At 43.2% G+C, this 25,719-nt stretch overlaps 1 protein-coding gene across 8 annotated transcripts in view; it reads right to left on the bottom strand.

Moving 5' to 3' along the window:
• PHC2 (polyhomeotic homolog 2) overlaps positions 1 to 25,719 on the bottom strand; it is a 161,515-nt gene that overhangs the window by 16,556 nt on the left and 119,240 nt on the right. For 7 of the 8 annotated variants that reach the window (XM_078145513.1, XM_078145512.1, XM_020983397.2 and 4 more), the window contains 2 exons: positions 23,085 to 23,509; positions 22,545 to 22,710 (listed from right to left, as the gene is read on the bottom strand). In XM_078145513.1, the coding sequence (XP_078001639.1) occupies positions 22,545 to 22,710; positions 23,085 to 23,509 (591 nt within the window). Of the gene's footprint in view, positions 1 to 6,054; positions 6,361 to 22,544; positions 22,711 to 23,084; positions 23,510 to 25,719 lie in introns of those variants that run through there. The other variant, XM_020983400.2, reaches the window with a different exon arrangement.

The following is a 25,719-nucleotide window of genomic DNA, read 5'->3' as shown; positions in this document are numbered from 1 at the left end:
ATAATCCTTTACAAAGCACTATCCCAACAATGCTCCATACTTATTCTTATCTTTATTTTTACAGCTGAGGAAAGTGAGGTTCCGAGGTTAGGTGACTTGCCATTTGGATTCAGATCTAATGCCTTCAGATCCGATGATCTTTCCACTACAGTGCCTGGCATAGAAGCAAGCCCTTAATAAATGCTCTTTCTTGAGCGCGCTGGGCTGAGGCCCCGTACAAAGGCAGATTGGTCTTCCAGAGGATGCCCAATGGAGAAAATGGGGCCATGTACCAGGGAGCCAGCATCACTATGACTGAGTAAACAGGCCTCTGCTTGGGATCACAGAGCTGCAGGGTGTCACTCACTTTACAGATGAGAACAACAAGGCCTGAGATGTTAAGGGATTTGAACCTAAGTCCTCTGCCTTCAAATCTAGCACTTTTTTCATTGCACTATGCACCATCCACTATCCAAGCCTTCCTATTCTGATTTTACTCCTAGTCTTTTCCTTTCAGGACTCAGGTTGCAGAGAGCTTTCAATTCTGTCTGGCAGATTATAATGCAATTGCTCCTGCCATAAGGATAAACCAAAGAAAGGTTCAACTCAGATCATTCACTCAGCAAACATTTACTGACTGCCTAACACTTTTAAACCAACTGACAAAAGGGCACCAATGCGGCCACCAACTTCTCACTACCCAGATTTACCTTAACCTTTGGTACCAGAGCACTAGAGACACATGGGCCTTATTTTCAGATTGGACATCGACATTTCTCTTTCCCCCCTCCCCCCATAGGTGGGAGGGGACTTTTCACTCTGAGAAGACAAAGGCTGAGAACAAATAAGACTTTTATGAATAAAATAAAGGGGACAGAGGGCAACCATGGCACTGTTCATTCAATCTTGAAATTCCAAACTAGCGAGCCTTCTTCAAGTCCAACTAGCTTGAAACAGGGTAGCTTGCTTCAAATGGGTTACTTTGTACAACAGACCAACTCTGACAACTCACTGCCTTTCCAAGGTGTACAGCCTGAAAGAAGAGCTTCAAAGGGTTTCCATAAATCTGCTGGTGATAGCATCATCTCAAGAACGCTGGGGTGTTCAGGATGCACATACAATATCTGAAGATGATGTCATCCTCACCTACAACACATTTTTTGAAACAAGAATCCTGGGCAAGATGACTCTGACTTAACCCAGGACAGAGTGGATGCTATTAGCTTAGGATTCATAGGGTGCTCTCTAGAGTCCTGTCTCAGGAAAACACTGGCCTTGCAAATAAAGACTCAATGATAACCTCTGTTCCCTAGAAACACTTCCCTCTCCTCCCTCTTCTTTCCCATAATTGTTTTCTCACTATGCTCTCAGCCCATACTGCCTTCCCTCTAGGCTATTGGTGGAACACTAATTATGATGACAGAAAAGAGGTTTCCTGGTAGATGTGCCCCCAAAGTGGACTAGAAAATGTTTTCCCCAAAATTAATCTTTAAAAATGTAAATGCTTTTAAATAGCTTGTAAGAAATACATATTAATAGTGTTTAAACTTAAAATATGCCAAAATTTAAGAAAGGGTGATTGAAACTTTGAATTCTATAGTAAGACTATAAAATCTATTAAAGCTTTTTTTTTTAAGAAAAATGGTCTGAAAATAGTTCTCAAGAGGCCATGAAATCTACAGCTTACTTTCTTGCCAATATTTCCAATATACCAGAGTCCTTAACTGCTAGACAAGAGCTGACTATAGCCCCAACATTCAACAATTATCTGTTTTTAACGAGCAGCACAACCAGTAAACTACTCCACATCTCCTACCTACCTGGATTCACCTGAGAAAATGAAAGTGCTGATTTAGCTTTTAATAATAGCAACTGCTATGTTTTTTTTTTATTTTCAAGTGATTCAGTCTAAATTTACAAATCATTTGTGAACTGAAAAAGAAAGTTCATCTTCCTTTACTAGTCTACGAATAAACTGAAAGAGAAAGAATATGGTTTGCTGCATAACCCAGTATTAGATTCTTCATGTTGACCTAGCCAAAAGAATTATCTAAATTTAAAACTGAACAAATATGCTTGACTATATACATAGACTGTTTTATTGTATCCTATTTCTCTGGTGACTGTGTTTAGTATAACTGTTTATTAACTAGAATAATTTCCAACCATGTTAGATAATCAACTTTACTGTACAAGGCTGCTGTTGAAGAAAATCCTAAATACCTAAGTTTATTGTTATAGCTAAGCAAAAACCAAAACCCTAAAATGTTTTCTAGTTTTGGGGCCCATTGATAGTTGTATCTTACTAATGAATTACAGTGAAAAAATTCCCCAAATAGCAATAATTAACCTGCTGAATTAGTAGCAGTTAGATTCCACAAAGACTCCACAAATACCTGCCTCAATTGGTGCTAGCAAACAGAGTATTCAAAAGCAGTAGTTTTCTGATGTAATTGAGAATTCAATTTGAAGAAAGACCAAAACAGAGCACTACTTTAAAACAGGTGATGTGAACTGCCTTAAAGGGTACCTATCTGAGCTGTGATGTATATGTAACAAAGCTCTATCAAACAAGAATACAACTTTTTATAGAAATAAAAATGATTAAATCTTCACAACTGGTCCGATAAGTTTAAACTTCAATTAGAAGTCGGGGAAGCAATTTAATTAAAATCAAATCTCCTGTAGGACTTCTTTTTCTAAGGTGCTTAATCTTGAGCTTTTGTAAATAAATCGCTAAAAGGGGATTATTATCCACTGGTACAAGCATAAAAGTTTCAGAGAGCACCTGCACATCTCAAAGTTGAGGGGATGAGGGGACAGCAGTTAGTACTTCCATAGCCTTTCTGCTACTGGGCGCTAGGTTGGTGGGGAAGTGAATAGGCAGGCACTAGAGTAAAAACTACTGCAGGCCAGTCACATGGCATTTTCTGACCACCACTGGGAAGCCTGTAATGTCCCTGTAATCAAAGTTCTCCTAATGGCAGGGAACTATCCTGTTTTCCGGTTGAGAACACAGGCACAAAACAGATGGAAAGTAGGTACAAGACACCATTTTGAAAAGTTCTCTATTCCTGTTTTCCAACACTGCCAATGCCAGCACAGGTATTTGTGTGTTAAGTTCTAAGAGAGGCTTTTTGAGGGGAAAGGCCCAGTCAGCACAGGCATTCTGCAATGGCCTGAACACTGAACATTTAAAAAAAATATTAACTTGCCTACATTTAGACTCACCGAGGAAGAGATGAAAACCCCTATAGTCATGATCACTGAGCCGTGTAGCAGTACAGCCAGAATGATAAATACCTTCAAGATTCCTAGATTTTGGGGGCCTGGTGACTGGGAATGCCTACTACTAGGAGAAGTAGAGGGCACATAGAAGATAGGTGGGTGTGGCTAGTCTGGGTGGTGACCCTGGTGATTGTGACTTTCACAGGCTTTAGAAAAAAGGTCTGATGTATACTCCTAAGGAAGAAAGGCACATTCAGACAAAAGAGAACCCCAGCGCCATTCTCAGAAACATAGTCACGTATGTCTACCTAGTGACAGTGAGAACTACAATTCTTCACAGGATCTAGTCTCTTAATTTCTTCACTCTCCTGAAAATATCAGAATCATGGGATTCAAAGCAGCTGAGACATGAAATGATTAAAGCAGGAAAAAGGATGTGGCTTGAGAAAGAGTAGATTCTGGGGCTGAGCCAGAGTCAGAAACAGACAGAGACACGGGGGAGGGGGTGGGAAAAGGGAGAAGAGAGGATTGGAAGGGCTGAATAATTAGAAAGGGAAAATGTGAGTAAACTCAACTTCACTCGAAACGTTAATGTATTAATGAGAAGTTATGAAAAAATTCAAGTGCTTTAGGAAACAAAATATGCCTTTAATGAGTAGTTTTCAATCAATTATGAGGCTTGTGTTAAATTCAATAAATTATACTTATAATTTTTCTAAAAAAAAGCTACTGTAGGAAATGATAGCTTGGAAGACTCAGCTGTGGGGTGAAAAATTGCCCACTGAAATATAAAGGAACAAATGTCTGAGGTAACCTGAAGCTAAGGGAATCTGTAGGGGCAGATGAAAGAGAGGGATGGAGCCTCTTTTCTAGTTAGCAGTAAGGAGAAGTGGGAGGAGTAAATAGCATGTCCTGAACAAAAGTATGAAGGGAAACCAGGACCGGAAAGGGAAAGAAAGGTCAGTGAGCCAAGAGTCCAGGAAGAGGAGGAGAGAACTGGGGATTCCATTCTGAAGCCTCTCACAGAAATGAACAGTGATGAAGAAGAGAGAGAGGAGCATCCCAAGGGAAAGAAGTGACTCCAGATCTGGATCTACTTACCAGGAAGGCCACCTACCTTCTCAAGATCAAGATTTAGAGAATAACGTTGTGGGCTGTGTCCAAGGAATAACAGGCAACAGTTCTATGGCAGGTACTGCCATCAGAGTTAGCATGACAAGAAGGTGCTTGGGATAGGTGCCCCTCCCCACCCCCCCCAAGCAGCCAGTAGGTCTTACTGCAGCAACAATAAGGGGCAAACTCCTAGAGGTCAGGGACTGTAATTTATTCCCTTTTGCAGTTAGTGGGTCCTTAACAATTATCTTCACCACTGAAAAAACTAACTTAAAAGTTCTTGTCTCATGTCTTTTGAGGCTGGAATTTAGATTAAGAATGACTCGGCAGTAAAAAATAGAAATATTTATCAGCTCATTCCCAAGGGCTAACAATTCTGAGTAACACTGAGCAATCTGAATAACATGACTAAGTAAGTATCTTAGTAGGAGTAGAGGCAGGTCTTTTTACTTCTTAACTAAGAAAGTAAGAGAAGTTCCTTCTCCAGAGCCTGGAGTGAAATCAGGGCTGTGGTGAACCTCACTTGTGACTTAAACACGGTCAAATATTTGTCTACTGGAGCACTAGAAGAGAAGGTTAACGGCAGAAGACATGGGTCCTGGAAAAAGGGATTTTCCTGCCTTATTAGTCTGCCATTTTTATTTTTAATCAGAAAGCCTGGCAGTCCCCGTATTTGAGCTGACCCAGGAGGAGAAGAAAATCCCACAGTAATTCTAATTAGATTTTAGATTATCCACCAAATGTCTGGACAAGGCAAAGGCAGTGTGGCCTGGTCCAGGAGACGACCCCCCTCCCCCCAAAAAAACAAGCCGAGGATGAAGGCAGGGTGGACAGGGAAAAGAACCTGGAGGTACTGAGAGGAAAGGTATGTGGAAGGGCAAAAATCCAGGCAGTCCTTCTGATCGTGGGTGAAAGTGAACATCTTAGCAGCCATACGTGGGCTGGGTGAGGAGAGTTGGGCTACGAAAACTGAAAGTGACCGTCAGAAACCTCGGCAGGGGCCGAGGGGGGTCCCTTGAAACAAAATGCTGTGAGCTGAAGAAACTGGGACCGTCGAGGTCCAGTCGCAAGCGCAGCTCTCTCTCCTCATAGGCTTTTGAGGAGACCTTGGGCCAGTTATTTCCCTTCCTCGGATTTCAGTTTACCATCTGGGAGGCGCTGAGCACCCTTCTTAAAAATTAAAAGCAGACAAAAGATGCCGGAGCGCGGCAGCCGCAGCAGAGACACAGCGTCCAGCCGCCAGCAGCCTCACAACCCCCAGAGTTCGGTTTGGTTCCCAAAAGTGGCCAGGTTTCCTCTGGCTGGGGGGAGGGAGGCAGGACGCCCTAAAGATGGGGCACTGCACAGGCAGAGGCCCCCAAGTTCACGGCCATCCCCGCCCCCGCCCGGCGGCCCCATCCCGGGGAGGTTCAGAGACGCCTCGACCCAGGAAAACAGAGCCGGCCCGAGACCCTCGGCTCCCACCCCGGTCTACCAGAGGAGGAAACTGAGGGCGGAGGGACTTTGGGACCCCTTGCCCAGGCCGCAGACGCTCTCGGGCCGGGCGGGGATCCGAGCCCGGGGGAGGCCGGACCGGGCCGGCGGGGAGTAGGCCGGGGCGGGCGAGGGCGGTGCCCGCGTATGCCCGGGTCGCTGGGCTGGGGGAGAGGGTGGGGGAGCGCGGAGCCGGCCCCGCCGAACCTCCCCGGGGGCCGCCCCGCCCGCCCGGCCCGCGCTCCCGCCCCGGGCACTGACCTGTCCGGGGGCCCGGCCGCGCGAGGCCGGGCCGGGCGGGGCCTACGCAGCCCCGGGGCCGGGCGCCGCCTCACGCGGCCGCCGGGAGCCTCCGAGCCGGGGCCCGGGGCCGCCGCGGCACATCCGACCCTGCGGACCCGGCGGCAGGAGCGGGGGCAGGTCCGGGCCAGCGGACGCCAGGGACGCGGGTCCGGGCTGAGTGCCGAGAGGGGAGAGGCGGCCAGCGGCGGGCGCACCAGGGCTGCAGCCGCCGCGGAGACAATGCGGTGCGTCCGGGCCCGGCTCCCGCGGCCGCCTCCGCCAGGGGGAGGAGCCGGGGGGGAGGGGAGGGGGCGGGGCTGCGGGGGGCACCGGAGAGGGAGGGACTCGGAGGAGCGCGAGGCTGCGGGGGAGGTGGGGAGGAGGGACAGCGGAGAAGAGCTAGGCTGCGGCGGGGGCGGGCGGGGAGGAGCCACAGGCGAGGGGAGGAAAAGGAAAAACAGAAGGTTGGAGAGAAGAGAAGGGAGAGGGGAGGAGGAGCTAAGTAAGTGGGTGGCAAGAATGCGGAGGAGGAGCAGGAGCTAGGGAAAGGAACGAGGGGAGGAGGGAACAGGGGAGGGGAGAGAAGGGAGTAGGAACAGGAGAGGGGAGGGTGGGGAAGGGAGAGGGGAGGGTGGGGAAGGGAGAGGAAGGGAGAGAGAACAGGGGAAGAGAGGGAGGGGGTACAGGAGAGAGGAGGGAGGAAAGGAGGAGCAGGGAGGGTGCAGGGGAAGCCTCGGAGGGGAGGGGAGGGAAGGGCCTGTCTGTTGGGTGGTGGAGAGGGAGGGAGGAAGAGAAAGAGGCGAACCCTGGACTCCGGAGGTGTATAGAGTCTCCCTCGGCCCTCATTTCAGAGAGGTAGACCCCCAGGCTCAAAGAGGCAGCTGGAGCCCCGGGGCTCTTTCTGGAGACTAGGAGGAGTCTAACGAGGGAGGAGAACGCCGGAGGAGAGGGATGGGGGAGGAAACGGAGAAAGTCGTGCAACCGCAAAGAAGAGAGCCGAAGACGCCCGCATAGAAACCTAAATAAATGCCTGCAGAGGAAGCATCTCCGGACTGGGCCGTGACACGTATTAGCTGTGTCACCTTGGACAAGTCTCTTGGTCTCTGTGAGCCTAAAAAGGCTCCTTCCTTTGTAAGATGGGAATCCTTATCCTTTTAATTACCTACTTTCTGGGGTGGCTGTGAGAAAAGTGCCTTTTTTGGCGAATCGTGCAGCACCGTGGCCACGTGAACTAGCATTATCTGGAAGAAGCTCCCGAGGCCCGAACGAGGGCTGACACGTCTCCTGAGGAGTGCACACTCCTACCTCCCGGCCAGTCCCCACGTCCACAGAAGGACTGGAGCAGGACTCCGGCGTTCCAGGAGAGGCTCTCCCCGTAGCTGCCCCTGACAACAGTTTCCCCAGCCTCCGTCTCAGGTTTCTGCTGTGAGAAGGCTAGAACACTAGTTGTGAAGCTCTTAGCGAGCCGAAAGGGGAAAGGGCTGGAGAGGGAGCACGACCCCAGGGGTTGAGAGCTGTCCAGGATTTTGAGTCCCTGAGCTGGGGCCACAGAAGGGGCTCTAAGCCCTGCTCCACTCTTGCCTTTCCTCCCCCTGCAGTTTTCCCAAGCTCTGTTCCAACCACACATAGCCTGGCTCTGGGTATAAAGGCCAGGAGCCATCTCCATTTTCACCACCTGAATGCCATGGTCTCAACCTAAATTCACTCAATCAACAGACACTTAACTTGGAGTTGGTCATAAACAAGGTCTGTGCTAAGGACTCCATCGAACATAAAAATGGACAAGGCACCAACAGGGCTTTCCTGGAGCTCTGGGTCCCAGGCTTTAACGACAAACTGAAGCCCCCAACTAGCTGCTTATTGCACTCAATACGTGACCGAATTTAAGCAATGACCAAGGCAGCCTCATTGTACCGGGGAGAAACCTGAGGCTCAAATTAAGTGATTTTCCCAAGGCCACTCGCATAAGAAGCTAAAGAGCCAGAATCTGAACCCAGATCCTTTGACTTCTAGTCCCAAGCTCTTGCCACTCCCCTGCAGATGCCAAAGTCAGTGATTTTTCCTTCTAATCACAATCTCTTTCCCCAACATTCTTCTGGATTTTTGTTTGCTTGTTTTTTTCTTTCTCTCCTTGACTTTCCCTCTCAGCCCCTTTCCCTTTCTGGCCCTGCCCCATCGGAATACCTAGACTTTCTTTTCCTCATTTCTTACCTCTCTCAGGATGGCAAGGGGTCTACAACTATCCAGTTCTCATTCTTTCTCAATTCCTTACTTTCTTTGGTCACCATTACATTAGATATAAGTCCCAAAGGACAGGGACTATTTTCACTTTTTGCCTTTTTTTTGTATCCCCACCACAATGCCTGGCACATAATAAGTAAAAACACTTAAAAGAAGCTCACTAAGATTGATTCCTCCTCCTCCTCTGTGTTAGCACCATCCCCTTTTCTTAGTGTTCCTGGTCCAGGGCACATGACTTAACTCTTCTTTATGCACTGTCATATTTTTCTCAGGATTTAGAGATGGCAGACCTGGGTTCAAAACTCAGGGTGTGCTGCTTTCTCACTTTCTGACTTTGGCCAGCCACTGGCCCTCTCTGGACCCTTCATTTCTTCCTTTTTAAAGAGAATGGGCTGGACCAGATGCCCTCTGCACTCCTCTCAGCTCTCAAGTCCTCCAGGATTATTGCTCTCAGTGTTTAATGCTTGTCTCTCCTCTACAACTATGAGCTTTCTGAAAAAAACTGATCGTGCCCTCAGCTTCTAGCGACTGCCACATGTTTGCAGAGTAACAGACACATGAAATGCTCAGTGATTTTCTTTCTTTTGTGTTGATTTGACTTGATTCCAGCAATTCAATTCAACAAACAGCTATTATCAGCCTGCTATGGACCAGGGCCTGTGTAAGGAGCTAGGGAAAGAGTTTTAAAGAAAGGGTGGCCCCTGCCTTGAAGACACTTATATTCACTCATCTGGCAAAATCTTTCAGGAATGGGTGTGTGTGTGTGTGTGTATGTGTATTTTCCATGGCATCTTTGGTTTTGCATTGCCTAGATTTCTCCTCATATCCCTCTCCATGTCCCTCCTGGAAAGTCACATCTCTTGTAACAAAGAATTCTCAGGCTATATTTAATGACAAGATGGATGTGGACTGCATGATAATAGCTGGATTCATAGATGATTGAACAATCATAACTGATCAGGCATGCCACAGGGACCTATCCTTTGTTTTTTTTCCATAACTGCATTCAAATTGTTGATTAAAAAAGTTAGAAGACATGATTAGATTTTCAGATGACAAAGTTGGAAGGAATAGCTAGTACCTTAAATGACAGAATCAAGGTTTTAGAATATGAAAAGCTGGAGAGAACCTCCCTCAGCTGGAAAATAGGGATGATAATAACATCTACCATGCATGGTTTTGTGAGGATCAAATGATTTAACATGTAAAGCACTTTACAAACCTTAAAATGCTATTTTAAGCAACAGCTATTACCATTAACAATAAGAAAAAAAATGAGATTTTTATAGGAATATGTTTAGAGCCCTGCTCTGCAGAAGTTCTGCTATTGTACCTCACTGTGGAAGGGACCTCACAGACCAACCATCCCATCTACCTCCCTCATTTTACCAATGAGGATTTGAACCTAGATTCCTTGGGCTCTACAGCCAGTGCTCTGGAAGGCTCATCCAGCAGAGTTCAGGCTATGGCAGGTTCTACTAAGCTGGAAAGGCCTCAAATACAGTCTTGGTGACAGACTGTTGGCTGTCTGAGGACCAGCCTAACTAAGTGGGGAGAGGCTCATTGTTGGCTGCTAGGTGATGAATCTGGAGGCCATGGCAACCAGTGAAACAGCTAAAAATGCCAAATAGCTCTTGATCTTAAGCAGCCCCCCTTCTGCTTCCACAGCCATGATGGCAGAGTGCTGGAAAAGGCAGCAGAGGATGCTAAGAACACTTAGACTGTCTACAAAGATTAATTGAGCTGTTGGTGCTCAATGGGGAAGCTTTGTCCAATGACCAACCAGTTGACACAGCGCTTTGGGAACTGAACCAAAGCCATCTTGACATTTTCATTGTAAATGAAATCAGAAAACATAAAGAAAATGCAGCCAGCTGAAGGACAGCTCATACATTCTTTCTGGAGAGATGAATAAAAGAGTTTGCAGAGGCTTCCATTCTGCACTCACAGGTGAAGAAGAAATATTGTTTCAGGGGATCCTTAGCCACCTCATCTTGCAATGCTTACAATGACTTTGAATTAAAAATTACCCTGAAGAAATCTGGCCCTGTCTCCTTCAAAGAATGAAGGAGTAGAGAAATTCTCTGAAGAACCCGGTAAGATGCTCCACAATAAACCAAATTACACCTTGATACTCAGCAACTTTGAGCCAAAGGATGGCAAGATACATGTTGGAAAAACATATTTGAGGATCAAGAAATGAAAAAGGCCAGAGGTTTGCATGCCACCCAGAAACCTCACGTCTATGTCAGAATATTTTCTTTCAAGAAGAGTATTAGAAAGCGCTGGCTGTCGTAAGCACAGAACTGTGGAAATGACCACGTCAACAGAAGGCTGCAGAATAACTGACTGCTAAAGTGGGAGTCATTTCAGAGCCCTCTGTCAGCAGTCTGGTCACTGCTTGGGATAAAGACCCAAGGAAAAACAAGTTAAAACTGAGGATAAAGATGAGAAGGCACTGGGGGTGACCGCAGCATTTCGAGTCTGACTTTTTAAACGCACCTCTGAAAAAATGGGAAGCGGGTCAAGGTGAAAATATCTGATTCTGTCTTCACTTGTTAGCTGGTGTGTTGTTGCTGCTGTGTAGTCACTCTCAGTCATGTCAGACTCTCTATGGCCCCGTTTGGGGCTGTCGGGGCAGACATACTGGAGCAGTTCGCCATTTCCTTCTCCAGCTCATTTTACAGATGAGGAAACTGAGGCAAACAGGGTGAAGTGACTTGCCCAAGGTCACACAGCTAGTAAATGTCTGAGGCCAGATCTGAACTCAGGAAGATGAGTCTTCCTGCCTCCAGGCCCAGGGCTCTATCCACTTTGCCACTCAGCTGCCCTACATGATGTTTTAACTAGTGCAAAACAGTTGTCACAATGAGAAGACTGACGGCATCCAGAATTCACTTCAGCCAGAAAAGATTTAATTGAGGAGTAGCAGAGTGTAGTCCAGAAAATGCTGGCCTTTGCAGTCAGAAGACCTGGGGCCAACTCCATTAATATGCTGTTTTTCTACAGGCATTTTAATTTAACAACATTTATTAATTGCCTACTATGTATAAGGCACTTTGCTAGGCACACTAAGGTTACAAGGAGCTTAGAAGTGAGGAAACACAACATGTTCACTAATAAGCAATATACAAAGTAGTGTAAGGCAAAGACAAAGACCAGATCCAAAAAAGGTCATCTAGGAAAAGGTGAGAATGAAAGGAATGCTTTCAGTTGGGAGGTAGAGTGGGGAAGACTTCATGGAAGAGCTGGGATCTTAGCTGGGCCATGAATTAAGAAGGCATATTGCCCTGATTATAACATGGTTTTGGATGAGCAACTCACTGAGTGAATCTGAATATGTATATCTTGAACAGGAGCCAAAGGTGGTTAATGAATTGAACTTAGAATTTTGAATAGGGGCAGCTAGGTAGCGCAGTGGATAGAGAGCACTGGCCCTGGATTCAGGAGGAGACCCCAGTTCAAATGTGACCTCAGACACATAACACTTACTAGCTGTGTGATCCTGGGCAAGTCACTTAACCCCATTGCCTAGTCAAAAAAAATTTTTTTTTTCAATAAAAGGAGATAGGAAAAGATTGCATTTGGAAAATGGTGCTGGGCTTTCAATAATTCCAAACTGCTCCCTGTCACAAAGCCCAGCTTTTAAACAACATTCTCCTGGCGATGCTATAGGATTATAAATAATAGAACACTACAATCCAAAAAATGAAAATTATAGGCGCCTCAGAGGACAACAGAAAAACACATGGTGGGCGAAAGTAATCTGAAGCATATTACCAATGATGTTTTATATCTGAGAAGTGGTGTAAAATCACAAAAAAAATGTACTGAGGATGGAAGACAAAAAGCAATTATTAAATACCTACTATATGCCAGGCACTGTGCTAAATTCTTTACAAACAATTATCTCATTTGATTTTTCACCCAGCTAATAAATGTCTGGGGCCACATTTGAACTCAGGTCTTCACTGCCTCTAAAGTAAGGATATGGAACAGAAGATGAATAGAAAAGGATGGGATGGTCCTGTAAAACTGCTGTGAGGACAGAGAGGTAAATTAAAAATTTTAAGAAAAAACCATTCTGCAATTGACAAATGGTCACAGGATATGAACATATAATTTTCAGAAAAAGAAATCTGAGCTCTCAATAGCCATATGAAAAAATGCACTAAATCAATGATAATCAGAGAAATACAAATTAAAACTACTCTGGAGTACCACCTCACACCCATCAGATTGGCTAAGTTGACAAAAAAGGAAAATGACATATGCTGGAGGGGATGTAAGAAACAGGCTCATTAATAATACACTGGTGGATAATGTGAATTGGTCCAGTCATTCTGGAAAGCAATTTTAATTGTGCCCCCAAAGCCCTTAAATTGTGTATTACCTTTCAACCAGTGACACCACTACTAGGTCTCTATACCTTAAAGAGATCAAAGACAGAGGAAAAGGATCTGTATAGACAAAAATATTTGTAGCAGCTCATTTTCTGGTGGCAAAGAATTAGAAATTGAGGGGATACCCATCAATTGGGGAATGGCTGAATGAGTTATGGCATATGAATATGATGTAACACTATGTGCTGTAAGAAATCATGAGATGGTTTCAGAAAAACCTGGGAAGACTTATATTAACTGAAAGAAAATAAAATGATCAGAAACAGGAGAACAATTTATACAAGAACAATACTGTAAAGATAATCAACTTTGAAAGATTTAGTCACTTTGATCAACACAATTCCAAAGGACTCATGATGAAATATGCTACTCACCTCCAAATAGAAAGCTGACGGACTAAGATTATAGATTAAAGCATATTTCCTTCCTTCCTTCCTTCCTTCTTTCCTTCCTCCCTCCCTCCCTCCTTCCCTCTCTGCCTCTCCCTCTTTTTTGGGGGTGGGAAGTTCTAGAATGGATCATTAAAAAGATGACTGGAGAACATCTAGAAAGGGGAACAGTGATGCAAAGAGCCAGCATAACCTTATCAAAAACAGGCATGCCTTGCTAACCTCATTTCCTTTTTTTGACAGGATTACTACTAGAAAAAGAGACTGCTGAAGATATAGTTTGCCTAGATTTTAGCAAAACTTTTGATAAAGTATCTCATATTATTTTTGTGGGGAAAGATAGATACTAATTATAGTCAATAAGATAATCAGATAGATTCCGAACTTGTTGGATGACTGGATTCAAAAAGTAGCTATTAATGGTTCAATGTCAATGAGACAGGAAGTCTCCAGTGAAGAATCTGAGAGTATTTGTGTTTGGCCTTGGGTTGTTTTTAACATTTTCTACCAATGACTTGGGTTAAAAATAGGGATGGTATAATTATTAAATTTGTAAATGAAAAAAGCCTGGATGGATAACTAACACACTAGATAACTGAGTCAGGATTCAAAAAGATCTTGTCAAGATACTGACTCCAGTTGGCTGAATCTAATAAGATGAAATTCAACAGAGATAAGTGAAAAGTCTTGCACCTTCATCCAAAAAGCTTCATAAGTGTAAGATGAGTATAAAGCTTCACAAGTACAGAGAGCAGTTGTTCTGAAAAAGACCTTGGAGTTTTGGTGGATGACAAACTGATAAGTCAGCAGTGTGTTATGAGAATATTAAAAAAAAAAAGCTAATGCAATCTTGCACTAAATTAAGAGAGGCATGGGGCAACTAGGTGGCGCAATGGATAGAGCACCAGCCCTGAAGTCAGGAGGATCCGAGTTCAAATTCGGCCTCAGACCAAACACTCGACACTTACTAGCTGTGTGAACTTGGGCAAGTCACTTAACCCCAACTGCCCCCCCCAAAAAAAAAATTAAGAGAGGCGCAGCTCCAGGAATTGGGAAGTCATAGTCCCACTGCCCTTTGCCCTCAATGGACCTTATATGTAGTATTGTGTCCAGTTCTGGGCACTACATTTTAGGAAGGGCTTTCTTTGAAAAGCTGTAGAATGTCCAGGGAGGTCCATCAGGATGGTGGAGGATTTGAGTCCATAACATATTAGGATAAGTTGAAGGAACTAGATATGTTCAGCCTGTAAAAGAGAAGACTTGGGGGAACATAACTGCTGTCTTCAAATATAAGAAGGGGCTGTCATGTTGGAGAGATACCAGACTTATTCCATTTGGCTCCAGAGAGCAGAATCAGCAAGGAATAGAAGTTGCAAAAAGCAGATTTAAGTTTGATTTCAGGGAAAACTTCCTAACAATTAGAGTTGTCCCAAAGTAGCATGGACTGCCTTGGGAGGGGGTGCTTTCCCCCTCCTTATAGATCTTTAAGCAGAACTGGATAACCATTTGTTGGGTATGTTGTATTAGGGGTTTCTTTAGTGTATAGGTTGGACTACATGGCTGCTGTGGTCCCTTCTAATTCACAAATTCTATATTTAAGATGACATCAAGGATATCTGGTGACACAAAAGCAGGTAAGTCAGTCAGATGGACAAAAGATTGTCAGCATAAGTGCTGTTCTGTACCCACAGTCCTACAGCACGCTGGCCAGATCCTCTGTGGAGAATTTACAGAAGGAGAGGATAAAGAGGTGTGGGCAGACTACAATTGGCACAGTGTGGAGGAGGCCTACATAGATGAGGTCATGGAACTATAGAAAGGCTGAAATGTATTTGGGCTAAAAAGAAAATAAATTGTGTAAGTATAGAGTCACATAATTATAGAATTTCAGAGTTGGAAGGGATCACAGCAGACATCTCGGCCAAGACATACTTGCAAAAGAACTCCCCCTACATACTGGACAAGTTAATAGTCTAGCCTTCATGTGAAATACTCTAACAAGGGTCAATCCACCACTAAAGAGGCAGTCCAACTCACTTTTAGGTAGTTCTAATTGTTAGGAAACTTTTCTTTACATTAAACTTAAATTTAGAGAGACCAGCCAAGATGAAAGACTAGGAGGAACCAGGATATTCTAGCTCCATTCGCCACTCCCATCTCTCCAACTATTCAGACAAGACAAAGGGTACCAGGCTGACAATTCTTGATTGGAAAATCCAAGGATAATCACAGTGAATAATTTTTCCAGACGATATTGGCATAAGGAATATAGACACTGGGGGAGGGGAGGGATGTCTAGCCAGGAAGGCAGGCACAGTCTTTCAGCATGATGCCTGAACTAGGCCTGTAGTTGTTTACTAGGCCAAGAAGTGGTCTCAGATCCAGTATATAGTGGCCTAGAACTGTGGAGCGAGCAGAAACAAGAACCAACTGGCAATTCTGTCATCTGTGCCCCAGAGTAGGGAGACAGATCCAGTGAGGACTGAGGAGGTGACTGTGTGTATAAGGGTGACATTCCAGGGCATGGTGTGGTCAAAAACTGAGGCTGTGATTTGGGCAAGGAGTTGGAACAGAATCTGACAGCAGCTATGTGGCTCTAACCCCAGAGTAGCATCTCCAATCTAGTATCTAGCCCACTCTAGAGCCTACAAACAGAGTAAGGGGGTTCAAACTAAGGGAGAAATTGTAGTTCTATCACTCTAAACCTGCAGAGCCTTCCAATTCATTGACAATGGCTGGGACCAGTAACAGTCTACTAGAGCTCCAACCAGGGGCAAGCCAATAGTGGTGTTGCACAGACCCAAACCTGAGTTAGGAGTTTGCAAAGCTTAGATTAAGAGAGCAGTGATCAGATTTTGTTCTGGAAGAACAAGCATTTATAAGTCAATAACCATTTATTAAGCACTTGCTATGTACTAGACACTGTACTAAAAGTTACAGGTACTCTGAAAGCTTGCAGGTGCCCAGCCTTGAATATGAATGAGAGCCTTGAACGCCCAAAGAAAGAAGTATCAGGACCAAACAAGGCCAAGGCATTCCCTTCAGAAGTGCACTGAGACTGACCTTAACACAAAGTCCCAATTCAAGAAGTAAAGCCAGAAGAATGATTTTTTTAGAAAAAAGAATCCTACCCTAAAAAAGCTATTAGGGTAACAGGACACTCAAAACACAAACCCAGAAGAAGAGAATGACTCCAAAACACATATGGGTAAAGCCTCAAAGAAAAACTGCTCTAACATAAATTCAACTAGAATTCCTGGAAGAAATGAAGAGTTTTTAGAAGTTAAAAATTATTTAAAATTTAAATGAGAGCACTAGAGGATGAGATGAGAAAAGAAATGTGAGAGGGATAGAGGAAAGATTTATAAGGAGAATTAACAGCGTAGTACAAGAGACGTAAAACATGACCCAAAAACAACAGACTCCTTGAAAATCAGAATAGACCAAATAGAAATTAATCATTAGATTGCCTAAAGGCCATGAACACTCTCCACACCTCCCCCATGCATCACACACACAGACACACATACGCAGACATATTTTTAGAAATCATGAAAGAAAACTGTCCACAGCTTCTAGGCAAAACAAAAGAAAACAAAAACTGCAAGCATCCAAAAAGAAAGAACTTATGTGCTAAAGAGCCCCACAATCAGAATCACAAAAGATTTAGCAGCCATCATGATGAAGGAGCAGAAAGCTTGGTAATCATTATTCCAGAAGGTAAAAGATATAGATTTACAATCAAAAAGAACTTGCCCAGCAAAACTGAGTATAATCCTACAGGGAGAAAAGGACCTTTAATCAAAGAGTGGAATGCAAGTATTCCTGATGAAAAGACCATAGCTTAGTAGAGCCTTTGAAATATGTTATGCTTCAAGAGACCACAGACAGTGAATGAGCAGTTAATATATATGCACTGAATGACATAGCATCTCTGTTTAAAAGAAAATTTAAAAACTTAAACTTAAAAGTTAAATAAGCTACAAGGAGAAATAGACAGCAAAATAAAACAGTAGGGGGACCTCAATGTATCCCTTCCAACCTAGCCAGATCTAATGAAAATAAAAATAATAATGAAATTGAAGTCTTGACCACAATTTTGGAAAAGTTAGATATGATAGCCCTCCAATGTGATGAGAATAGAAGAGAATATACATATTTCTCAGCAATGTATGGTATCTTTACAAAAACTGGCTATACAATAATGTATAAAAACCTCACAGACATATGTCAAAAAGCATTAATATTAAACATCCTTTACTGGTCACAACAATATGAGATTCAATAGTCATTGAAGCAATGATTCAAATAATTAAAGACTAAATAACTTAATCCTAAGTCAAAAAGCAAATCAAAGAAACAAAAGATAATTTCATTAATAATAATGACAGCAATAAGAATCATAACACAATGTTGGGGATGCAACCAGAGCAGTGCTTGAGGAAAATGTTTTAAATCACTAAATACTTTCATCAACAGAAGAGAGAAAGAACAGATCAACAAATTGGTCATGCAATTAAAAAAACTAAAAAAGCAACAAATTTTAAAATCCAATTAAATACCAAAATAGAAATCCTAAAAATCAAAGAAAAGATTAAAAAAATTGAAAGTACCCCCCCCAAAGCAAAACCCATGGAATTAATAAACAAAACTAGGGCTGGTTTTTCAAGAAAAACCAATAAATATAAAACATAAAATAGAAAAAAAATAGATAAACCATTAGTGAATTTGATTTTTTAGAAGAGGAAAAACAAATTACCTGTATCAAAAATGAAAAGGTGAATTCACAACAAAGAAAAATAAAGAAAACTATTAGAAACTCTTTATCCAGTTATATGCTAATAAAAAGGACAACTTAAAGAAATAGATGAATATTTATGTAAATGGAAAGTGCCCAGATTAACAGAACATGAAATAGAGGCTTTAAATAACTTTATCTCAGGAAAAGAAACTGAACAAGCTATAAATGAGCTCCCAAAGGGGGGGAAATACCTGGGACAAGATGGATTTATAAGTAAATTCTATCAAGCATTAAAACAACAATGATTTCTAATATTATATAAACTACTTGAAAAAAATAGGGGTCCCACCAAATTCCTTCTATGACAGAAAAACGGTCTTGATACCTAAACCTGGTAAAGTCAACAAGAGAAAGTATAGACCAATATCCTCAATGAATAATATTGATGCAAACATTTTAAATAAAATAATAGCAAGGAGCTACAGTAATATGTCAAAAAGATTATATACTATGACCAGGCATGTTTTTTTTTACTAGAAATACAGAGGTTGGTTCAGTATTAGGAAAACTATAAATATAACTATGTTAATAATAAGAACAAAAATTATGTGATCATATCAATAGATGTTGAAAAGGCTTTTAACAAGATACAACACACATTTGTGTTCAAAATGCTAGAAAACAGAGGAATAAATGGGTCTTTCCTTAATATGACAAGTAGTATCTATCTAAAACCAAGAGGTAGCATATATATAATGGGGATAAACTAGAGGACTTTCCAAGAAGATCAGGACTGAAGCAAGGATGTCCATTATCATAATCACCGTTTTCTGATATAGTGCTCAAAATATTAATAGCAGCAATAAGACAAGAAAAAGAATCTAAGGGAATGGAATAAGCACAGGCAAAAAGGAAAACAATTATCATTACCAAGCAGGTAACATGACTGGTTTACTTAGAGAACCCCAGAAAGTCACCTAAAATGAAATGAAACAATTGAAAACTTCAGCAAAGTTGCAGCATATAAAATAAATCCAAATAAAAACATCAGCATTTCTGTATATTACCAACAAAATCCAGCAGGAAAAAATAGCAAAATTCCATTTTAAATAACTACATACATTTTTGCATAATCAAGTCTAATGCAGTTAAAACTAGAAGAGAAATCGATAAATGGGGGAAAATGTTTGCAGTTAATTTCTCTGATAAAAGTCTTGTTTCTAAGATATATAAGGCACTGATTCAAATTTATAAGGATAAGAACCATTCTTCATTGGATAAGTCATCAAAGGTTATAAACAAGTAGTTTTCTAAGGAAGATATCCAAGCTATCAATAGCTATATGAAAAAATGCTCTAAATTGCTAATTAGAGAAATGCAAATTAAAAGAATTCTGGGGTTCCAACTCACCCCCATCAGATTGGCAAAAGGAAATGACAAATGTTGGAGGGGTGGAGCTAGCGGACCTGTGAATTGGTCTAGCCCTTTTAGAAAGCAATTTGGAACTATCCCACAAAAGTTACTAAACTGTACTTATTCTCTGCCCCAGCAATACCACTACTAGGCCTTTAATCCCCAAAAGAGCAAAGAAGGAGAAAAAAGGACCCATATGTAACTTATGGTGCATCTTTTTATATTGCCAAATAACTGGAAACTAAGGGAGTGTTCATTAATTACAGAAGGGCAGAACAATTATGTTATATGAATGTAATGGACTATTATAATTCTGTTAAAAAATGAGAAAGGGATAGGTTCAGAGAAATCTTGGAAAACCTGTATGAACTGATGCAGAGTGAAGTGAGCAGAATCAAACAATTTATAATAACAACACAGTAAAGACAAACAACTTTGAAAGACTTAAGAACTCTGATCAACAGAATGACCAACCATGATTCCGGAGGACCCACACTGAAATATGCTATTTACCTTCTGACAGACAGGTAGGTGATAGACAGCTTGGGACATATATTTTGGATGTGTTTTGCTTTGATTTTGCATATTTATGGAATTTGTTTTGCTTGATTATGCATATTTATGACAATGATTTTATTTTGTTTTATTTTTCTCAATGGAGGAGGGGAGGTGTGAAGTGTGGGAAACAGATTTTTGTTAATTGAAAAAAATTCTTTTAAAGGATATTGGAGAAAACTTTAAATTTACCTCTTTGTAACTGCTACCCCCCAATTCTGCCCCTAGGGTCAAATAAAACAAGTCTACTCCTTTCGCAAGAAAGTCCTTCAAGACTTCAAGACTTGAAGAAGACAACTATAATGTCTCCAAGTGTTCTTTTCTCTAGGCTAAAGATGGGTCCAAGACTCTTCATCAATCTGGTTGCTGAGGTCAACAAGAGAGCTGGCTTGAAACAGGAGGTAAGCTGACCATGTGGTTACCCTGAAGAAAGAAGTAATGGTCCCATTCTAATCTAACCGAATCAGATCATGCCTAGAGCAAATGTACTTATGTGAGAGACTGAAAGAGTACCTGACCAGAAATATTTTTGCCACTTATTCACTATAAGTTCTTAGCTAGTCCCTTCCATTTTCTGAGCCTCAGTCTCCTCTTCTGTAGAATGAGGGGGTCGAATTAAGTGATCTTTAAAGTCTCATCCAGTTTTGATAATTTATGAACTTCTAGGCATCACATTTTAATCAGGACACTGACAAACTAGAGCATGTTCAGAGGAGAGGGACCAAGATATGTAGAAGGGGGCTGGGAGTGACATGTGGAATACACATGAGACCTTACAGAGCTGAGGAACAGCTCAGGAAACGAGTGGTTTTTAGTCTGAAAAGAGAAGACTTAGGAGGGACATTGTAGCTGTCTTGAAACATGTGAAGGACTCAACTGCGGAAGATTAGCTACAGAGGAGAGAACTAGTTTCCAATGATTGCGAGTTTTGTGGCAGCAGATTCTGGAAAGAAGGAAGACTTTTCTGAACAAGGAGAGCTGTCCTCCAGGGGGACAGGCTGGGCTGTCTTACAAAGCAGTGTGCTCCTAGTCTCACTCTAGGTGTTAAGGCAGAAACTGCAGTACTCACTACCCGCAGGGAAATTCTGGCCTGATAAGAGGCTAAACTAGATTAGGGATTCTTAACCTTGTGTCATGGAGCTCTCTGATAGTCTAGTGAAGCCTTTGAACCCCTTCTGAGAAGAATGCTTCTAAACACATAGAATAGATAAGATTACAAAGGAAACCAATTATACTGAAACACAGTTACAGTTTTGGTTTTTTTGAAGCTCATAGACCCTGGGTTAAAATCTCTGGGATGAACTTTCAGGTCTCTTCCTGAGTCTTTTCGGCTGTGATTTCTCATTTGCTCTCCTTTCTCTGCCTCACAAATTCTCCCTCTTCCTCTCTTTCTTTTATTACTCTTTTATTTCCTTCTTACTTGAATCCCTTTTTCCTTTTTTTTTTCATCCCCACAAGATACTTTCCCTTTCTTCCTCTCTGCTCTCTCTCTCTGTTTCTCCCTCCTCTGTTCTGAAAAACACTCAGGGTACTGGCAGGAACTGTCTTCCTGAATTATGGGTGGCTCATGATGCCACTGAACTCTGGGCCAAGACCACTCTGCAGGCAGTCTGAGAAAGGCAAGAAATGAAAGGGTGGAAGTCCAGCAGGAGCCTGAGGCAGTACGATGTCTTCCACCAGGGCACAGGGTTCTGGCAGAGTTGCCCGATATGGAGAACATGGAAAAAATCCACGTATGCCCATTCCTGGGCAGATGGCAAACCTAGCAGTGGGCACTAGATCCTATGTGGATACTCTAACTGGGTTGGATTCAAGTGCTCTCTTTGGCCCTATCCTGAATCTCCACTTTTCACCCCTCATGGCTCTTAGCCATTGTCCTCATCCATGAGCTTCAGCACTAAGGCTGTCTTGCCAGGTTTCCTATTTCAAATTCTTGGACCAAACTCTCAGATTTTATGCCTATGTGGGCAAAATTATTATTGTACCAAATATTAGACACAAAACATTCCTAAGTGAGTATATAATAACTACTGCATAGTACAAAGTCCTGGAATCTCTTAAAAAGATTTAGATCATGGATTTCAAGCTGCAAGGCCTTGGAAGCCACCAAGTCCAACTTCATGGCCCATTTTACAGATGAGAAAATGAAGCCCAGGGAGGTGAACTGATGGGCCGAGGTCTCATAGATAATAAGTGACCAAACTGGGATTCAAACCCACTCCACTCCACTCCACCACAATGTCTCTCAAACGAACAACATTCTTAGGTTGCATTTTACACTCACATTAACAATTCAGACCCCAAATACTTGTTCAATTGTCTATGCATTTCAGGCATAAAGGATGTAGGGCCTTACTTTTCAGGAAAATCATCCCCACTCTCCACCTCAATCTCAATCTCCACCTCTCCACTCTTTCCTCAGCTACTCTGGCCACCACTGAGATGCGGAGCTCAGTGTTCAGGCTAAAGGTTTATGGTACTCATCCCTTCTTCTGCTTCTTCAGCCTCCTTTCTTTTGAATTAACTAGACACTCCCTTTTCCCCCGTTACCTCTTTCTGTTTTTCCCTGTCTCCAGATCCTATTTGCGTCATCTCCTTGCTGCTTCTAGGTGCTTTCAGTGACTACCAGTTTCCCACTCACTTTGGTGCCCACGTCAGATGTCCAAGAAGCAGCTGAGGAAAACTGTCTCCTCTCCCCTAGGAGTCCTGCCCTCCCACTCCCCCTACCATGTGCTGGAGACTGCTGAACATCAGAGCTTGTGGGCTGGAGTGGACCAGCAGGTGGGGGAGTGAGGGTTGCTGGTTGCTGGGCTGCTGGGCTGGGCAGGGTCTCAGGTAGACTCTTCTCCCTGGGCATTGCCTCCTTCCAGGCATCTGAACCACACTGTGGGGTCTGTCAAGGAATAGGGTAGAAATGGTCTCTTTAGGAGTTCCCCCTGTCCCTCCCACCATATGCTTGAACACTTCTGCTAATGAAGGTAACTGCAAGCACTGGGACGATGCTTCTGGGATGGGAAATTGACAAGCACATTGAAATCCAGGTTTCGTAGATCCAGAGGAGCTGTATATACGTAGATCTATTATTTTCTTTGTCCTGCCCTTCTTTGGATAAATGGTACCTAAGAGGCTCTTGAAATACCCAGGCAGATTCAAAACATTCAGCCAGCATCACATCCCACATTGGGAAGAAGGATGCCAAGTTGGGTGTAACCTGCCTAAGCTGTGCCTATCCAAAAGAGGGACAGGCCTTGGGGACTGGTAACTCACCGCTGGTGAAGCAGGCTGTAGTTGGAGGATGACAGCTGATGTGTGCTGGAATCTGCGTTGGGGGGTGTGGAGCAGGCCCTCAGAATGTCCATTCTGGGGCCCAGCCTCTGGGCTGGAGGGCTGCCCTTGTTGGCTGTTGCCAGGTTTGTGCTGATTGGTAGCAGGACACTGCAGTGGGAGGGCAGGGATTGCTGGGCCTAGTGACATGGCGTGAACTTCAGTGCTGGGCTGTATGGTCACTCCTGGCAGAGCTGAGGCAAGCTGGGATTGGGACTGTGATTGGGGCCGGCACTGTTGGGACTGCTGCTGTTGCTGCTGCTGCTGTAGAGGTGGCTGCTGCTGCTGCTGCTGGATGACAAACTGGGGCTGCAGGTGCTTGGATGGGGACTGAGGAAGGAGTTGGTGTGGCTGAAGCTGGGTATAGGCTGGGGGGGGGAGAAAGATTCAAGTTAGGCAGCTTGACTCGACTCAGCCTTGGCTCCCATTGTGTCCTCCTCCCTGGCCCCCAACATTTCCACCCCCATTTCATACTCCCTTGCTTTCACCAAAGAGCCTAGTCTGGTCCCTGACACAGCAGCATTCCCATTCTTGTAAATAGCTCCCTGAGATTTATATACTGAGTTCCTCAGGCTCCCTGCCAATTTTCATGGCTCATCTCTTCTCACCTCATCCTAGTGACTGCCCTGGAGTCTGGAGATAGCTGCAAGTGCTGTCTCCCTACTCTGAACCCCTACGATGCTTATTACGTGTATCACTTGTTTGGGACTTACTGCTTACTACTTTGTGTGGTTAGTTGCCTTTTCACATGTCTTATGTGTCTTATCTCCTCAACGAGAGGAGTCCTTGTGGGTCATCACCTCCTCAAACGTCTTTGTAATCCCCTCAATTGCTAGCGCAGTGCACAGCAGGGTCTCAAGAAATACACTTGTGATGGACTGCCCGTACTACTCCACACCCTTGCCCCTGGAGCTGCTGAAGGCATCTAGTTAGCTCGAGTGGATGACCACTGGGCCTTGCCTTCTTCATGTCTGCCCCTCCACAGAAAGAGACTCCTTGCCAGGGGTCTACAGAGAGCCATGGTCATGTATGGGTACCTCAAGTTATTCACAACTGGCCAATTATAATCGCATGCACACAGCAAACAAGAGTGAATTTAAATTCTAGGGCCTTGAGCCAAAATTTCAGAAAAGATTCTGAATGCAAAATAAATAATAGATTTCCAGCATTCTCAGGAAAGGCAGGGACTGCCTGGAAAGTGCCTATGTTCATGACTATATATTTGCAGCCTGGGATTGAAGTCCCAGAGAAAAAGAAATAATTGGATCAAAGAATCAAACATAAACAAAAACCATAAAAAAGGTAGAAAAGGAATATCTCAGTAGTAGAAGGAAGTAAATTTCTTATCATTGAACAAATGGAAGAAAAAGTTAAAGTCATGATAAATGTATTTGACTCTGTAAAAACAAGGTAAAATATGCAATTAAAAATACAACCAAAGTAAGAAAAATAAAAGATTGGAGGAAATCTTCAGAGCAAATATAGCAGATTAGAAACTCAACCTGTGGAATCTCTACAATAATATAAATTTATCAGGGTGAAGGCACTTGGCTCAGTCCCTCAGAAGACGTCACCTTTCCTGCCTTACCCAATCATAGAATCACAAGATCAGAGAATAGGAAGGGACCTCAGTGGTGATCTGGCCTATCTAATCCATGTGGGAAAAGAATCCTTCCTACACTGTACCTGACGAGTGGTCATCCAGCCTTTGAATAACACCTCTAAGGAAGGAGAGCCCATCACTTGTGGAAGTAGCCTCTTATACTCCGGACAACTCAAACTATTAGGAGATTCCTCCTGACAGCCTAGATCAGCTTCTGTGCAGCTTTCATCTCTCATTCCTCATTCTATCCTCTGGGGCTAAATGAAGCAAGGCGAATCCCTCCTCCATGTGATACCCTTTTTCCAATACCTGAAAACATTATTTCCCTCCAAGATTTCCTTTAGGTTAAACATGCCCAGCTCCTTCAACTAATGGTCATACAGCCCAGACTGGAGGCCCTTCACTGTCCTGCCTGGCCTCCTCTGGACACCCTCCAGCTTATCCATGTCCTTAAATCATGGTGCCCAGAGCCACACACAATACTCTGGATGGAGTATTATGAGAGCAGAACATAGTGGGCCCCTCACCTACCCATTCATGAAAGTTATGCCCTGCACAATGGACACCGTGTGCATTAGCATTTTTGGCTGCCACATCACACTGCTAAGTCACATGTGGCTCGTGGTCTAAGAAAGCCACCTAATGCTTTTCAGAACTGCTATCTAACCAAATCTCCTCTATTTTGTACTTAGGAGGTCTTTGTATCAAGATGCAAGATTTCACATTTATTCCTAATGAATTTTATCTTACTCGATTCAGCCAACTGGGGTCAACAGCCTGTCAAGATTCTTTTGGATCCTGATTCTTTCATCCACTGTCATGTGATCATCAGGGCTCTATTGCTTCTCATACGCTGTTTACTGATTTGTGCTTATGTTCTCTCCCCCTTACCCCTCATACCTCCCAGTAGAATGTTAACACCTTGAAGACAGGAAATATTTCACATTCATTTTTGCATTGCCTTGTGTGGAGCAG

Source organism: Phascolarctos cinereus, unplaced genomic scaffold (assembly GCF_003287225.1).
Source record: "Phascolarctos cinereus isolate Bilbo 61053 unplaced genomic scaffold, phaCin_HiC Scaffold_726;HRSCAF=1367, whole genome shotgun sequence".
Taxonomy (NCBI): domain Eukaryota; kingdom Metazoa; phylum Chordata; class Mammalia; order Diprotodontia; family Phascolarctidae; genus Phascolarctos; species Phascolarctos cinereus.
Note: the sequence above shows the minus strand (reverse complement) of the source record. Positions and strands in the feature narration are given on the sequence as shown.